This window comes from Bombyx mandarina, chromosome 03, assembly GCF_030267445.1.
Source record: "Bombyx mandarina strain Sakado chromosome 03, ASM3026744v2".
Taxonomy (NCBI): domain Eukaryota; kingdom Metazoa; phylum Arthropoda; class Insecta; order Lepidoptera; family Bombycidae; genus Bombyx; species Bombyx mandarina.
In genome coordinates, this window is record NC_143210.1 from 8810558 (window position 1) to 8829158 (window position 18601).

At 35.1% G+C, this 18601-nt stretch overlaps 1 protein-coding gene across 3 annotated transcripts in view; it reads right to left on the reverse strand.

Annotated features, from left to right (window-relative positions):
* The window catches only part of LOC114248966 (transcription factor hamlet), a 59239-nt gene that overhangs the window by 26542 nt on the left and 14096 nt on the right, over positions 1 to 18601 (reverse strand). For all 3 annotated transcript variants that reach the window (XM_089740062.1, XM_089740061.1, XM_089740063.1), the window contains exons 3-4: positions 7910 to 8038; positions 5210 to 5309 (exon numbers count right to left, since the gene is read on the reverse strand). In XM_089740062.1, the coding sequence (XP_089596188.1) occupies positions 5210 to 5309; positions 7910 to 8038 (229 nt within the window). The remainder of the gene's footprint in view (positions 1 to 5209; positions 5310 to 7909; positions 8039 to 18601) is intronic.

An 18601-nucleotide genomic window follows, 5' to 3' on the forward strand; every position in this document is an offset into this window, starting at 1 on the left:
ATCAATCATGTCTTGTGCAATGAAACCGGGAGCATTTATGACAAATGTATGTGGAGGCTGCAAATCGATCCTAATTATGGACATTTAAGAGTCATTGTGGATATCGGTCTGTCATGCAACAGTTGAAGGTCTACGATGAGGGTCCAGAATAATCAACTTATTGTTTCATTGTTATTGCACGTATACTGTTGATTGCTTAATGCAGTTGTATTCGATAAAAATTATAGTGTTTGAATAAATGAATTTTATTTAGTAACTAGTCGAAATCGGCACGCTATGCCTACTTCTACTTATCTCTACTATACACAATCACTTTGATCAACTAAGCCAATCTGAAAATATCCTGAAAATTTTCATCAAATTTAATCGGGTCTTTTCGAACTCTATATAGAGCCTACAAACATAAATAGCTTTTATATGCAATATAGATAAAATATAAATAAAAATATTAAACGAATAGCCTTTTTAATTAATATCCCGTTGACTATTGATAGCAAGCTAGTCATTTACCACTTTTTTTTTTCCTACCTATGCTGATAGCCTTGAGAGGCTATTTCAGCTTCACCCTAACGTTTGTAGGTGAGCTCGCGTGGCTCAACCGGAGAGTTGCTAGCACTGACCCTAGCAAGAGCAGTGCTTCACAGAATCTACCACCGGATCGGAAACGCGACCCACTGAGAAGATCCGGCGAGAAACTCAGTGGGCTGTGTCTTAGGTTAGTTCGCTCGTCGAGCCCTTCGTCGCAAGCGACGGGTTTGACGAGGACGGTGACCGGTGCTTCTGGTGCCTAAAAGCACCGTTAATGGATCAGGAGGATCCGTAATGACGTGCAAATTTACCATAAATGACGATATCTCATACATTTGGTGACTATATGAATTACTTGTTAAATTCATAAAACGTTGTTCGTTCTCACAAAAAAAAAACTGTTGCAATTAAAAACGAAAACTGTATTGAAGTCAACGAGTGATAAAAGTGAACAACGTTCCAATTATGTACAATTCAAAAAACATAAATCACGAACGCCGGCTGCGGCGACGGCCCACCGGAAGGCGGTGCAGGAAGTCTGAAGACCTCACGCTAACGTAATTATACTAGAACAGACAGGGACGCGGTAATGTGTATCACTGCTCACATAAAATAGAAATTTCTAGAAGTCTGATCCTTTTTATTTTGTTCATAAACGATTTAGCATTCACATACAAAGAAAGCAATATTTTTTTATTATTTTTTTGCTTAGATGGTTGGACAAGCTCACAGCCCACCTGGTATTAAGTGGTTACTGGAGCCCATAAACATGTACGACGTAAACACGCCACCCACCTTGAGATATAAGTTGTAAGGTCTCAAGTATAGTTACAACGGCTGCCCCACCCTTCAAACCGAAACGCATTACTGCTTCACGGCAGAAATAGGCAGAGTGGTGGTACCTACCCGCGCGGACTCACAAGAGGACCTACCACCAGTTGTTTCAAAGTTTTTTTCCATTAAAATCGTGTACTCGTGGCTATAGTTATGAATTTATCTCCAAAACATTCATTGCACTCGCCCACAATTTTTATCATGTTTCACATCACAGTTTTAGTATGTCTGCTACAAGAGACTTTACACCGAAATTGCACTAAAAGCAGTAGCTGCTTATTACTTATTATTTAATGTGTTAATTTTCATATTACACAATATTAACTTTAAAAAAAACCTCTGAAACTATATTGAACAAGTCCAAATGGCAGCCAATCTGATAGATAAATAGATACAGCCAAATTCATTTTTTAAAACCGGTGTTAAACTTTATTAGATTTTCCAGTAAAGCTATTTCAGAGCCGTGTGTCATTATTACAAGCATATGCGTGATTTTTCACACAGGACAGCGCGGGGTGGCGCGTACGTCCCGATTTATCTAAATTAAATATCGCAGGCGCGCGTGGCACTGGTGTGTCCCCCGACCTGCGATTTTACAAAATACAGACTGTAGATTTTTTTTAATACAATAAAAAAACGTGAAAAAAGAAAACAAGTGATGATTTTACTTATTATTAAGAGATTATGTGTCGAGATTGCAATTTAAAAAGTAAGCCTCTATCGATTCCGCTTCATATAGAAAGTGGCTGTTTTATCATAATTATTCTAATACGAAGTTTAAGGCTCTCAACCGAACTGGTGGTAGGACGTCTTGTGAATCCGCACGGGTAGGTACCACCACCCTGCCTATTTCTGCCGTGAAGCAGTAATGCGTTTCGGTTTGGAGGGTGGGGCAGCCGTTGTAACTATACTGAGACCTTAGAACTCTTATCTCAACGTGGGTGGCGGCATTTACGTTGTAGATATCTATGGGCTCCGGTAACCACTAAACATCAGGTGGGCCGTGAGCTCGTCCAACCATCTAAGCAATAAAAAAAACACCGATATATTTTAACTTCTCAGAAAATATTTTCGTTGAGTTGTAGAGTATGTATAGGAGCATAATGTTTGTGGTTAAGAATACATTGACAATGTTAATAACGTAAATAAAAATGAGTGATATAGTAATAATATGAATGCTTAATTTTAAAAGTAATGTAGAGAGTTTATAATTTTATAATAGCCGAATAGAAAATATTCATTCAATCGATTTAAGCCAATTCAATTTTATTGTTATTTAAAACTGCTGATATTATCTAACCGAAAAAAACGACGAATCAAACAATTGTCGTAGGCCTTATTTATGTATTTTCTTGATTAATGTCTGCATCCAACAAAAAACTAAGATAAGATTTTTTGATCTAGATAACACCTTTTAAATAGCACGACTAATATTTTATTTTAAACATGAATACGTTTTATGATTTTTTGACGCAGTAAGCATTTATACCGGTGGTAGGACCTCTTGTGAGTCCGCGTGGGTAGGTACCACCACCCTGCCTATTTCTGCCGTGAAGCAGTAATGCGTTTCGGTTTGAAGGATAGGGTAGCCGTTGTAACTATTCTGAGATCTTATAACTTATATCTCAAGGTGGGTGGCGCATTTACGTCGTAGATGTCTATGGGCTCCAGTAACCACTTCACACCAGGTGGGCTGTGAGCTCGGTCACCCAACTAAGCAATAAAAAAAAATTGCTTTTATGAATATTCAAATTAACAAAAATGGCGTTTGAAAATCACTTGAATTTTCATAAATAGGAAAATCAAAGCTGCTTTTTTTTCCTACCTCTTCTGATAGCCTTGAGAGGCTATCTCAGCTTCTCCTTGACGTGTAGATGAGCTCACGGGACTCAAACCAGAGTGTTGCTAGCACTGGCCTTAGCAAGAGCAGTGCTCCGCAGAATCTACCACCGGATCGGAAACGCGACCCACTGAGAAGATCCGGCGAGAAACTCAGTGGGCTGTGTTTATGGGCTAATTCGCTCGTCGAGCCCTTTGTCGCAAGCGACGGGTTCAACGAGGACGGTGACCGGTGCTTGTGGTGCCTAAAAGCACCGTTAATGGATCGGGAGGATCTGTAATGACGTGAAAAGCTCTTTATATTCAACAGCAGAACTGTTAGATTATAAAAAAATATCACTATCTTGGTTTAGAACAATGAACCCGAATAACCTTATTTTTTTGCTAAGTTCATGTCGATATTAATAGCTCGCAATTTATTTATTATCTAGATTACACAGTTCCTTTAAATTTAGTGAATTGTAGAAGAGAGTAGATGTAGTCTGTGTAGGTATATTCACGAAGTATATAAGTTATTTTCTTACCTAATCGTCGGTAGCGTAAGGGACTCTTACAAGATCGCACAGACCGGGTAATAGGTATATTCGCGATGACCATAAGACGAACGATTTTAATACATGTGTATTTTGTGCGGCTTTCGCGAGTCCTAGATCTAATTAAAACTAATTTTACGGCTTAGTTTCGTTTTTTTTTTTTCGTTACATTATTTCCTACGAATGACCAATCATAGACGTCAATGGTCACGAAAAACGTAAAGTATACAAAACGTAAAAAAAAAAAACACACGAGTTTAAATCTTAAAAATAGCTTTAATTACACATGTGTTTAGTTAACACGTAAACCACATCAACCTGTAGATGAAAAAGTAATATAAACAATGCGAGTGGGCGAGGGTCGCGCAGTCCGCGGGGACAGGTGACTCCAATTAACCGCCCTGGACTGTGGATGGTCAGCGATGCGTGAACCACGTGCCTCCGTGATTCAATTCAGGTCTTTACATATTCCACATGTATACATACATATATATGTACATATATATAGTGTTTATTATTAGTTAGAGGTTGCATATCACGTTTTAAAAATATAAACTGCAACGGCTATATTTTTTTTAATAATTATAATTAGATTGTTTAACTGTTGTTACAATTAAAGGAAAATGAGTAGCCAATAATTTAAAATTCAAAGACAGTCGTAGTGAAACACTTTAATGTCAATTTAGGGATCAATTATGCAAATATTTAACTAATACGTCGCAAAAGTTGGGAGAATTATAAAATATATGAAATCTACCCGTTTGTTTATTTTCGACACAGCAGCAATGGTAACGATATCACTGCATAGTATAAAACAAAGTCGCTTTCTCTGTCCCTATATCTGTCCTTATGTATGCTTAAATCTTTAAAACTACGCAACGGATTTTGATGCGATTTTTTTTTAATAGACAGAGTAATCGAAGAGGAAGGTTTATATGTATAATGACATTTTTTATTTTTTTTATTGCTTAGATGTGTGGACGAGCTTACAGCCCACCTGGTGTTAAGTGGTTACTGGAGCCCATAGACATCTACAGCGTAAATGTGCCACACACCTTGAGATATAAGTTCTAAGATCTCAGTATAGTTACAACGGCTGCCCCACCCTTCAAACCGAAACGCATTATTGCTTCACGGCAGAAATAGGCGGGGCGGTGGTACCTACCCGTGCGGAGTCACAAGAGGTCCTACCACCAGTAATTAGGCAAATTATAATTTTGCGGGTTTTGATTTTTATTACACGATGTTATTCCTTCACCGTGGAAGTCAATCGTGAACATTTTGTCAAGTACGTATTTCATTAGAAAAATTGGTACCCGCCTGCGGGATTCGAACACCGGTGCATCGCTAGATACGAATGCACCGGACGTCTTATCCTTTAGGCCACGACGACGACATCCATTAAATAGTGGAAAAATCAATAATAAATTATCGAAGCGAAGCGAGGGCGGGTCGCTAGTTCAAAATAATCTTACCGTCAGCATTGGGTACAAATACTTCGAACGTCAGCGGGGTCCTGGGTCCGAGCAGCAGCTCCTGTCCTGAAGGAATATCTCGGGTCGCCTTATACCATATCTGAAATTAGAATTTCGTTTTCAAAAATTATATGTAAATAATTTCTGTGCTGATGTTTAAATTACAAATTTTATTGTAGCGTTCCTGGAAAACGTATTCTGTTACTAAACAAAATAAAGCTTATTTTTCTTCAAACTTTAAATTGTCTACGCACAAAATTTTATGATAATTTCAATGAATCATTAACTCTAGGTCAGCACGTAGTTTGAAACAAATCAAGAATTCATGAAGCTTCAGACCTCGTTGATCTCATAGCTAATTATTGAACCATAGGTTCGGGTTTAAATTCTTGGTCGTAGTCAGAGATTTTTGATAAAAGTATTCGGCGTACCTATTTCTTATCTCGGTAGGTAGGTTTCTTGTTTTGTATATGTTTTCGTCACTCAAACTCTTACTTAGGGTTGTCGATTAGTGTTATTACAATTCTAATAAACCTGATGAGCTACAAGAAAATCACCGTACCTACTGTAAAAACTGAGACTTTAGAACTCTTATCTCAAAGTGAGTGGCGGCATTCACGTTATAGATGTCTATGGACTACGGTAATCACTTAACACCAGGTGGACCGTGAGCACCAATCAAAGCAATAAATATATATATCGTTTTTACTATATTATATTAATTATAATAAACTTATTATTATAACTCTTTATTATATTCAATTTAAGTTTTCGTTCCACTAAATTTATTAATAATGTCAAACAGCATTTAACCCCGTAGGCACGAGGGTAGTAATAAGTGAATCTAATCATTGCATCTGTTCTCTCCCCTCCGATTGACCGGATGCATGTCACAGTTGTTCAATCGTACGCCGATTTTCTGCCACCGGAAGTACCAACGTTCCAGATTCAAATTTTACAATGCGTTTTTCGAGGGCTCCCGCATCGAACGGACGTCGATGTACACTATTATTACTAAGTTTTTTTTTTCATCTACCTTCTTTATTGTCTATACTAATATCATAAAGAGGCAAGATTTGTTTGTTTGTTTGTATTCAATAGGCTCCGAAACTACTGAACCGATTTAAAAAATTATTTCAGTGTTTGGAAGCTACACTATTCCCGAGTGACAGAAGCTATAATATTTTTTGAAAAAAATTTGAGATCCTTACTAAAACTCCAATAATGTAACCCAAGGTGTAAAAAAATTATCTAAAATATTCTTTACATCGCGTGCTCTGCGAAAACTATTGATGATAGAATAAAATAATGTACAATGACTTTGTAGAGCACATTATTATTTACAAGAAATGTCGCAACAGCATATGTCTAACTATTATAATTATGCCGCAATAAGTGTTCTTTTATTTAAAAAAAATAAAACAACGTCAAATATCGTTGAAATTTTTGTTAAAGACCCGAGCGGAGCCGGAGCGGGCCGCTAGTACTAAATAAATTGATCAGCTCACGACCTTTTTTTTAATGATTGAAAGATTACTGGTTGCCCGGAGGCCTTTCCAGTTTCAACAGGACATGTGGGCGAGCAAAGGCTCAGCCAGGAGGGGTCGGATTTGCTAACATCTGCCCGAGCGCCTCCAAAGGAGACCTAACAACTCAAGAGCAATTGCTTCGAGAATGAATCTACTACCGGATCGGTACTCACGACCCTTAGCCAATGGACAATGTAATATGATTGCCGCCAGCTATCTTCAAACATGGATCGAAGTTCTTGATTGCATCTATAACGATTAAGCAGACAACAAAATGGAACACATCACTGTTATACTTACCTGCAAAAATGAGTCAACAGCGATGCCTACCGTCTAGTAAGATTATTAGCATAAATTATCACGAATTTACAAATTTTGTGTTTGACTAAAAAAAATACTCTTATATATCGCTTCTATTTAAGGACTTTTTGTGATTGTGAATAATAGAGAGAGAGAGAGAGTATTCTTTATTGTACACCAAAAAAAAATAAACAGTGCGATACATTAAACACAAAAAAGTACAATTGGCGGTCTTATCGCTAATACTTAATTATTCCATAGAAAAATGAGCTCATGGCTTATCTGGTGTTAAGTGGTTAGCGGAGCCCATAGACATTGAACGGCACCAACTTAAAACATGACACCAAAATCTGAACTCACACGCTTTTCTATACTAATATTATAAAGAGGAAAGATTTGTTTGTTTCGAATAGGCTCCGAAACTACTGGACCGATTTGAAAAATTCTTTTTCCATTAGAAGCCGACATTGTCCCTAATGAACATAGGCTACTTTTTTTTTTATTTTTATGTTTCATGTGTGTTTTAATGTTTCCGAAGCGAAGCGAGGGCGGGTCGCTCGTTTACAATAAAATCATTTTTTCTTACACTATTTTTAATTCAAATTTATTATAATTTATTTTCTATTTTTTAGTTGGATTTTCTATAAAAGCGTATTTTTTTGTTTTTTTAAACTATTTTTTATTTATCATTTTTAGTTGAACTCCAATTTTTTCAATTTATTTTTTAAATACTGAGTTGTCATCCGTCTTTAAAGTATGCCAAATTTCGAGTTAATCCGACGTTTTGCATCATGTTCAAAGATTCCGTTACATACTAACACACATACGTCTGAAGCTAATAAAAGCGTAGGTATTAAAAAAAACAACATACTTCGCCTGATAATAAAACATGCTGCATGTTGACGTCCCGAGTGTAGCTGCTAGAACGAACCAGTTTGAGCCAGTTCGTCTTGTTCGTGGTCCCGTCCATCCAGCATCGTATGCTGTTCTTGCCGATAATCTGAAAAGATACGTTCGATTATTAGAATTTTATATCTTACTAGCGTACTCGCCCGCTTCGCTGGACATTTAAAATTAACATTATTATTTATTGTCATTATTTTTAGGGAGTCCAGCGTTCATATAAATATTAGCCTGTCCATTAAGTATATGTATTTTCTACATGGATACCAAGTTTCAAGTCAATCGGATGCATGATTCAGTAGTTATAATGGAACATCCGTAAAAACCAATATAGATTTAGATATTAGTATAGATTTTTATTCGAAGATACTGACTCTCTGAGGATTGTACGGCACATTTCTACTCTGTTATGCTTAAAAGGCAAAGTACAATCATGTACAATAAATCATTGGTTATCTTTTTTATAGCTCTAAATCTATATATAAATAGAATTGCTGTTCGTTAGTCTCGCTAAAACTCGAGAACGGCTGGATCGATTTAGCTAATTTTGGTCTTGAATTACTTGTGGAAGTCCAGAGAAGGCTTAAAAGGGAGATAAATATAAAAATGCTCGGAATTAAATAAAAATAACAATTTTGTTTTTCCTTTGATGTGTCGCCCGTCGGACGGATTCCTTTTGTTCGTTTTAAGTTTATTTTATACAAATTTTAAGGTCTTTTATTTATCGATTGAGGCACTACGAAGTCTGCCGGGTCAGCTAGTAGTGAGTAATTCTCGGTAAATCTCATGTAAGTTAATATGACTACCACATTAATGCCACCACCTATCTTGACACATCAAGTAATGTGAGCCGTATGCACGCCAACTTTTGCATACAAAAAAACTGACTTCTATGTATTTGTTTTTAATTTCGGTTTGCAGATTTCTGAAGCTACACACTGTTGACGGTAAAGTAATTGTCATTATTTTTATAGCAACAGATTTGAGAAAGGTTACTTTCTTTAAACGCCATCTATGAATGCATGTTAGAACTAAAATACCCTCACAAACAATTAAACAAAACTGGAAGACATATTTTGTTTTTCGAACTTGATTAAATTATTATGAACCCATTTCCATTTAATTTTTATTTTTATTGTACTTAATTAATACCATTCTTACTGAGCGCTTCTTGTATGTACTCTATAGTAACTTAATAACATAATAGTTGTTGCTGAGATATATTTAATACCTACTTTCTTATATTACAAACTTATTCTGAATTTAACGTCTTGGCACTTAACAGTTTTATAATATTGTTATTATTTTATCCCGTAATTCAAAAGAATTTCTAAGTCTAAAACAAATTGTAAGCTGACTACTAGCGCCATCTAAGAAAAAATACAAACACTTTTACAAATGGACATAATATCGGAACGTTAGATGGCGCTTTTAAGATATGGCATAAAACAACATGAGTTTCATTATTCAATATGTATTCTTATGAGTCATCCAATACTAATATCTAATACAGCTTTAATCCTACATGAATTGATAATGTAATTAAAGCCAATGATTGCAAATATTATACTAAGTATGTAGCTAATTCTATTTTCCATTTGATTCCTTCAACAAATATGTACCTTTCTAGATTTTATTTCGCTTCACTAACGTCTAATGTCTTTCATTATAAGCCTCTATTCTATTTCAGCGTGCATTTTCTCAACTACGAATTAACTATACCGTAATAACCAAAACACAGGAGGGCTAGTAACCCACAATTTGCTTGTAGACACCACAATAGCCACGGAGTTCGATTGAGTCATAATACTTTACGAAATGATAGGTGTCAGAAGATGTGTACTCAACCGATAGAGGGTTCGGAGTTTGTTTTACCGTTAAATTGAGGCTTTTAACTTGATAAATGACTACAGTAAGCAACGGCGTCTGCACAAGGGTATTGAGGGGAAATTATTTATTTTTGTTTATGAAGGGCTGCCTTGAAGATGATAAGTAGAAAATAGGACTTAATTTCACGATACGTTATTATTATTATTTTTTTAATGTGTGCACAATTAAGTGGTTACTGGAGTCCATAGACCTCTACAACGTAAATGCGCGACCCACCTTGAGATATAAGTTCTAAGGTCTCAGTAAAGTTACAACGGCTGCCCAACCCTTCAAACCGAAACGCATTACTACTTCACGCCAGAAATAGGCGGAGCGATGATTCCTACCCGTGCTGACTCACAAGAGGACCTACCACCAGCAATTACGCAAATTATAATTTTGCGGGTTTGATTTTTATTACACGATGTTATTCCTTTACCGTGCAAAGTCAATCGTGAACATTGTTCAGTACGTATTTAATTACAAAAATTGATACCCGCCTGCGGGATTCGAACACCGTTGCATCGCTAGATACGAATACACTGGACGTCTTATCTTTTAGGCCACAACGACTGGTCAACTTAGCCAACTGCGATACATTTGACGTCTTAACTTCGCGGCTCAAGATTGCTTCGTTCTTGTTATGCTGTGTGCTCTTCGCTATAAAGTAAATTAAAGAGACTAATGAAGACAATGTTTGCAGAGTTTTTTTTTTCAGTTACGTTTTTTTTAAAATGGTCCTATACTACGATAGACGTGGAGACTGTGAAGACTGTAGTCGGAAAACGTAAAATCAAACCAAAATTAAACCATAAAATGTTTTAGTAGGTATTGCGTTTTGTTAACCCCAAAAACAAAACCGAGATTATCACCTAAATAATAATAACAAATTAGTTGAAACTAGTTAAAATAAAACATGTGTGGCACTCGGAGACTGCCGCGGTAAAGCTATTGCATAGCATTTTTTATCAACTTATGCATTTATAAATGGACAATAATAATTTTATATTAAAACAACAATTTACTGATTCAGTCGCCGCGCTCAAGGCCCGCGATAGAAGCTATGCTATAGCTCAAAATACATCGCTTTTATTGGTTCAACGAAAAGAAATGTCTACGCGTTATCCATTAGTAAGAATTAGTCAAACTCGCAAACTCAAGGAAGCAAGTGCGTAATTTGGCGCGAAATTAAAAAACGATACCCACTTCATCATCCCCTGACAAGAAAAGAGATTCAAAGAATTTAAGCGCAAAAATAAAATGCATCTGTTGCTCAATAAAAATAACGTAACAAGTAAAGTATTAATAAATACTAGATGTTAGACAAACAGGGACGTAATAAGGATTGATTGAAATTTAATATTTAACTTCGAATACTTTTATTATGATCGATTTAACCTATTGCTTCAATAAAAACAAGGACAAACCTTACAGTATTTTTTTCGAAAAATGCAAGTACAGTATAAACTTTAACCAAAAAAAAGTAATTAAATAAATAATGCATAGTAACTGTACATTGATAAACAATTTACTAGTATAATAAATATTTACCAGATATATTGTGATCTGAGTAGGGCAAATCACTGTATCAAGTAATAGTAGGCATGAGGAATCTTAGTACACATGTGTAATACTGTGAAGCATAAGTCTGCAAAGATCCCAATAATTCTTAATTTAATAATGTAAACGTTATAGTTTTATTGAACATATTATCAATTACCTACTTCTACAAATTTAGAGTAATATCTACTGTTAAATGTCTAAATATCATGTAAACAGATAGCACCATTTATGATATTCATATTAAAAAATTTAATTCAATATCTTTGGAATCCGGCCCTGCATCAAACCCTCCTTACGCGTCACCGACAAGCCTTTCCGCAGCATTTATCACGTTATTAAAACTGCTTCGGGATCGTTCAGTAAAAAAGATAATTATCTTAGAGTAACAACCCTCGTCTTGTTTAGGGTTGCCTACGAATATAGAGCTCAGAAAAAATGCATGTTCATTTTACCAATTCTACTGACAATCTAAGAAACTTTGCTATCCATATAAATGGTCTATCGTAGTATTATCGGAAACTGATTGACACTCCAGAACTGGTGATTATTCACACAATAGATTTTAATCGCAAAATGCTTATCTCTATGTCTGGCGAGTAGATACTCGTACAAATATAATAAAACATCGTAACAATTTACAGCTGATGTTACTTAATCAATACATATTCATTCCAATAAATTACATTTAATAAGTTGGCATGTGAAAACGTCACAAACATATTTATTTATATCTTAAACAATTTTATGAAATGCTAAAAAAATAAAAAAATATGTAAAATATTTATATTTCCTAGAAAATATATAGCGTGGTAACCCTAAATAAGTTCGGGGTGGATGAGTTAGCGAGTGCCGTCGGCATGTGTTCGCAATCAGTCATCGATGAATGACCAAGGATGCGTATTGCGTGGACACTTGTTACCGATCTAATGGGGCTCGTGCCCTGTGAATTATCGTTATAATCACTCATAAATTAAACTTTGTACGCACCAAATCTAAAATGTCAATATTGTTATTTATTTGTCTTGCAAATTTTGCAATAATTCAATAATTTATTTATTTATTTATCGCTTAGATGGGTGGACGAGGTCACAGCCCACCTGGTGTGAAGTGGTTATTGGAGCCCATAGACATCTACGACGTAAATGCGCCACCCACCTTGCGATATAAGTTCTAAGGTCTCAAGTATAGTTACATAGTATAGTTATCTTGAAACTGACAAATAAAATACGTTAAAAATGTAATTTCCTCAACCATAAAAACGTAACCTACATACGACTTTTAAACTGCAGCAAGCGGTTGCCGCTGCGGCATGAAATAATAATAATAAAAAAAAACTCTGCAATTTAAACGGAGTGCGGGTTGATCTCATATTTTGCACACCGCTCAGAGATCGCAATTTCCCAGAATACTCGGGAAAGCTACAAACGTTCGTGAGTCGCAGTCGTCAGAAAATTACATTTCATGAAATTTAGTGATGTACTTCGTTTCTTATATCGATATTATAAGGCTCTATGGCAGTGCATGATTAAAACTGAAAGAAATTTATTAAATTATTACATTTTCTTTCAACAAATATATGGCATGTAATTAAGCTTGCGTTAATCGCGGATGCCTTATTCAGAAATGTAATTAAATAAAAAAAATATTTGAATTGGTTTTTCAAAGAAACCTAGTAACATTTACTTACTCAATTAATGTCATACAATGTAGTGTGTCCGTATAAAACAAATAATTTAGATATAACTACAAATATTTCTGCAAACGAAATCACTTGGTTTTTAAATACCATTTAGACTTCATCGAAGCTAGTCAACACTGTTAAGCATTGCAAAAACTTCATTGTAAAATCGGAAATCGTCTTTTCGCATTAAAAGTGTAAAATTTCCAAAAATATTCGAAATTGACTTAACAGGCGGAATAATTTGGTATCACCAGTATTTTTCTCATAAAGACTGTCAAAAGAGCGTAGTTTAGTTTTAGATATTATTTTTTTAGTTTACCTATATTTTGACTACTATTAACAAAATTAATACATAATTTTATCTTACTTTAAAAGACAGATAATGTAATATGGTAAAATCTAAAAAATAAATGTTGCAAAGATGATTAATATTAAAAACTAGCTGACCCGGCAGACTTCGTAGTACCTCAATCGATAATTAAAAGACCTAAACTTTTGTATAAAATAAACTTAAAACAAACAAAAGGAATCCGTCCGACGGGGGACACATTAAAGGAAAAACAAAATTGTTATTTTTATTTAATTCCGAACATTTTCATTCATTTATCTACCTTTTAAACCTTCTCTGGACTTCCACAAATAAATCAAGACCAAAATTAGCCAAATCGGTCCAGCCGTTCTCGAGTTTTAGCGAGACTAACGAACAGCAGTTCATTTTTATATATATAGATAGATATCATATGTTAAGCCTTTAAAGCACTCACCTGTAAAATTTAGTAAGTTTTGAGATTATACAGTTTTAATGCGAGAAGACGCACATATCGATACATCGGTCCCATCCCTTGCTACATACAGTTGGAGAGCGCCGAGCGCAGTTGCGGTAACCACGCGTCGTTGCGCGAATCATACGACTCGTTTCACAAGATAACAATTTGTGTGAGCGCTTATTTACCCGGCCGCTGCACGCCTGCCTCAAATTGCACCGTATTACTATTTACTAAGGTAATGTTTAAGATTATTTGTCAAAATTTATCTTTCACCGGTAATGATATTCGAAAATTAAAAAAGCTAAGATAATGTTTTAGATTATTTGTCAAACTTTATCTTTCACCGGTACTGATATTCGAAAATTAAAAAAGTTTTACTAGTGGTACAAAGGACGTCTTGTGAATCCGCACAGGTAGGTACCACCACCCTGCCTTTTTCTGCCGTGAAGCAGTAATGCGTTTCGGTTCGAAGGGTGGGGCAACCGTTGTACTGTAAGAACTGAGACACTAGAACTCATATCTCAAGGTGGGTGACGGAATTTGCGTTGTAGATGTCTATGAGCTCCGGTAACCACTTAACACCAGGTGGACCGTGAGCTCATCCACCCATCTAAGCAATATATAAATAAAGTAGTTTATTAAACCCAATTTTTGTCTTCGTTTGTTGGAAATATTTGTAGCCCATTCAGTCCGTCTTCAAAAAGTCATCGATTACACATATTGAGATAATTATTAAGGACGAAATTTGAATTTGTATAGAACTTCTATAAGTAAATGTCCTAATTCATAAATTGGTCTCTGTCTCCCATAGTACCTACATGGTTTCTATTTTGATGAGCGTGTGTCATTTGTTTCTACTATTTATTAATTTGTTTAATTTAAGGCTTTTATTACGAATATTTTTCTTTTATCAATCAATGATAAATCGTTTTTTTTATAGAAAGAAAGCTATATTGACACTTTCGAGGAGGTAATAAGGCTTTCTTGGTAAAAACCTTTTTTTTAACATTGAAGTATAGTTTACCGAAACAATAGGCACTTTGTTTGAGTCGCTCCATTTTTCCAAAAATTTTAATGTTGTTTTCGGCAACAAAACAATTGGTATCAGCCTGAATTTTCTATTCTTTGTTTTATTTTTGGTGTATTTACAAGTCTAGACAAACTGTACAGATTTTTCCATAAATCGTGCTAACATTTCGGCGGGCTTCCTTTCCTTGTCTGTTTTTCCGACCGAGGAAAAGAATTGTTTCCGGGACGTATGTCCGAATAAAAATGTGATTATACATCTTTTTTGCATTCTTGTTCGTTCCTTTTTTTTATTTTGAACTAGCTGACCCGGCAGACTTTGTAGGTAGTGCCTCAATCGATAAATAAAAGACCTAAACTTTTGTATAAAATAAACTAAAAACAAACAAAAGGAATCCGTCCGACGGGGGACTCATCAAAGGAAAAACAAAATAGTTATTTTTATTTAATTCGGAGAATTTTCATTCATTTATCTACCTTTTAAACCTTCTCTGGACTTCCACAAATAAATCAAGACCAAAATTAGCCAAATCGGTCCAGCCGTTCTCGAGATTTAGTGAGACTAACGAACAGTAATTCATTTTTGAAGAAAATCAACAAAAAGTCTAACACTGATTCTTTATCGCTTAAATGACAATTGTTTTCTATATAAAATCCCTAATAAAAAAGCCTTTTTTTCCAACAACTTTCTATATAACGTTTCTATTTCAACAAGCGAATATGAAAACGGATATCATTATGCGTGAATATAAAATAAGTTTTTTTATTTATAATTCAAATCCATGATAAATTATCAAGGATTAAAAATAGGTGTGTCGGCAATCGGCAAATATTCACAGCGATGTCGGCGCTCACACCGTCCATAAATTAACCGTGAACTTTCAATTGGAATTCACAATCTTTGTCACATAATCCCAAACAAATTATTGTGAAATTAGGGATGCCTTTTACGGTCACGTTTCGACCATTAAAACGGAGACAAAACGAACTAATTCCTGACAGGGTACGATATCCACGGACTGACGTTATCATTGCGCAAAAAAGTACAACCACATGCTTAATTAAATATATTATATCAATAGACTATTCACCACAAAAATCGACCCTATGACGTGCATTATAAAGTTTAAGTCGACATTACTTGGCAGCATCACGAAAAGTTAGTGGGTGCAGTGTTCCATTGATCTAATGTCAAAGACACCCTATTGATCGGAACAAAGAATGGACATCGTTTATTCATTGATCTGTGAACAATAGGGTTGGTTGCATTTTGTAATAGATTGTATTAGTCTTCGTATTTTTAAGAATATCACTGATATACTGTTCATAAAATCTCTAATATTATTTGTATTATTAATTTATAATTAGAATTCTAATAAAATACGGTTTGCATATTTGCCGGTATCTTTGATGAAATTAAACTAGCAAAATGTGCATCTGGAATAGAATAATCTCTCCGTAATTACAATGAAAATAGGGCAAATAAAATCGTTGTAAACGGGAGCGAAGCCAGGCGATGTGCACATCCACATCTGGACGCGTTAAAACGGATTAAGTGGAAGATTACACTCGCAAAAAATACCGATGCCGCCTGACAAAGACACCGACTGCCTCGTCACGGTGACAATTGGTGGGATCCGGAATTATTCGCCTATTTACAAACTTTTTCTTTTCTGTCACCGATGAAGTTTTTTTTTTTTGTTTTTTTTTTTATATTTTATTTTGATTACACCACGTTTGTTTACAGCACTGCCGTATCATTTTAAGGCACGTTTACACAGCACTCGTTGGTAGTTTTTTAGACTTATTTGCTTTACGAAGCCAATGGGCCGTTTTAAAATAACAACACGATGTCAAAGTTAGCAACTTGGCATCGGCGAAATCACCATTCGCCTTTGCCGCGAACACAGTGTAAACAACGCTTAACCTAACCCAATAAGCGGCGCTATATCGTATTGCTTTCGGGTTATTTCGTTATTTTGTCTACACGGATGCTGGCGATGGTATACAATCGACCAGTCCAAATGAGCTGTGCATACGCTTGACTGCCACCTGAAATCGGCTAATTGTTGTATCGTGGGCGGGACGAGGAAGGTCCTCTTAAATTGGTGGGTGGTAACATTGTGGCGCGAACGTGCCGTGGCTTCGATTCCGCAAACTATTATTGTTCTGGCCAGCTCAGATGAAATATTGCCCTACTGTGAACTCTGGCAACGTTTTAGCGAACATGAATTTGCCGAGAAAAATAAGCGAAAACAAGAAACGCTGAGTCGATTCGTGAGTAAGTTTTACAGTGAATTTTGCTTAACATGTCAAAAAATTCAAATTAGTTTTGTGTTTAAAAACAGTCAGTCCCAAATAGTTAATTTATTAGAAAAAAATTAATTTACTGCTGTAATTGATGACTTTTAATGTAATGTCATCCACAACTCGAACCTCTTGGAACACATCTGATTATGACTATATAGCCGATTGCAGATAAATATAGAGAAAAAAAATAGAAAAAAAAATACGACCTACTAAATAAGATATAGTGTATAAAATTTCTGGTAAAATCTCTTTTATTTAAGTAATTTATCGTTAAGATTTTTTACTACCAGTGTATATAATTCGGTTACGCTCCTCTTTGATTAATATTGCGGCTTGTATTAAGAGCATGTATATCTTGTATTATAACACGCGCGCCAGTCTTAGAGTGCAAACAACAAGTGTACAGAGTCTCATAACAATTTAATGAATGGCTTATGAAGCTGTACAGAGAACGGACATTGTTCGTAGCTGTCGTCCGTGACTACGAAAACCGTAAAGCAATCGAAATATCGGACACGATATAACTTTAATAATCGTAATCTCGAGATTAACCGTAAAAATAGTTTTAATTACAGATGTTCATTTTTATTTATCTACATTTTAGTTTCAGAACATTTTTGAGTGACTTTTTCGACCCAATTTTACAGAGGTTACATTTGAAAAAAAAACAGCATTAATCGATCGTTTATGTCTTCGTTATAGAGGATTTGACTGATATTGACAATGTCAGAATTAAATCGATCTCGCTATGAGCTCCTAAAGAGATTTTCGTACAGATAGCTCTCTTTAAGACAAAAAATGTTGTAGCGTTTAGTTTGTTAGGTAGTTTAACCTAGGCTTAGTACTTTATACAGTAAAAATAATGATATGTTAATTCACGCACTGGATGTATCACAAGAACGTACTCCAAAAAATTTCTATTTATATAGAGTACTAGCTAACCCGGCAGACTTGGTAGTTCCTCAATCGATAAATAAAACACCTAAACTTTTGTATAAAATAGACTTAAAACAAACAAAAGGAATCCGTCCGACGGGGGACACATCACAGGGAAAACAAAATTGTTATTTTAATTTCAATTCCGAGCATTTTCATATTTTAAATCTTCTCTGGACTTCGACAAGTAATTCAAGACCAAAATTAGCCAAATCGGTCTAGCCGTTCTCGAGTTTTAGCGAGACTAACGAACAGCAATTCATTTTTATATATAGAGATAGTTATTTAACAGAATCAGCAAATGGAATAAAACTTTATTTTACTGCCACACATTGGTATGTCTGATCAAAAAAACAAAAAGCATAGATACTAAAATAAACGTTTAACCTCCTTTGAATTTGTACAGAAATCTGCTTCTATATTCATTGCGTTCTCAAAATATCGACGTACATCGCTCAAACAATCAATAGGGATCGAGGGTTGAAGTGACAATGTAGTTGGTATAAGA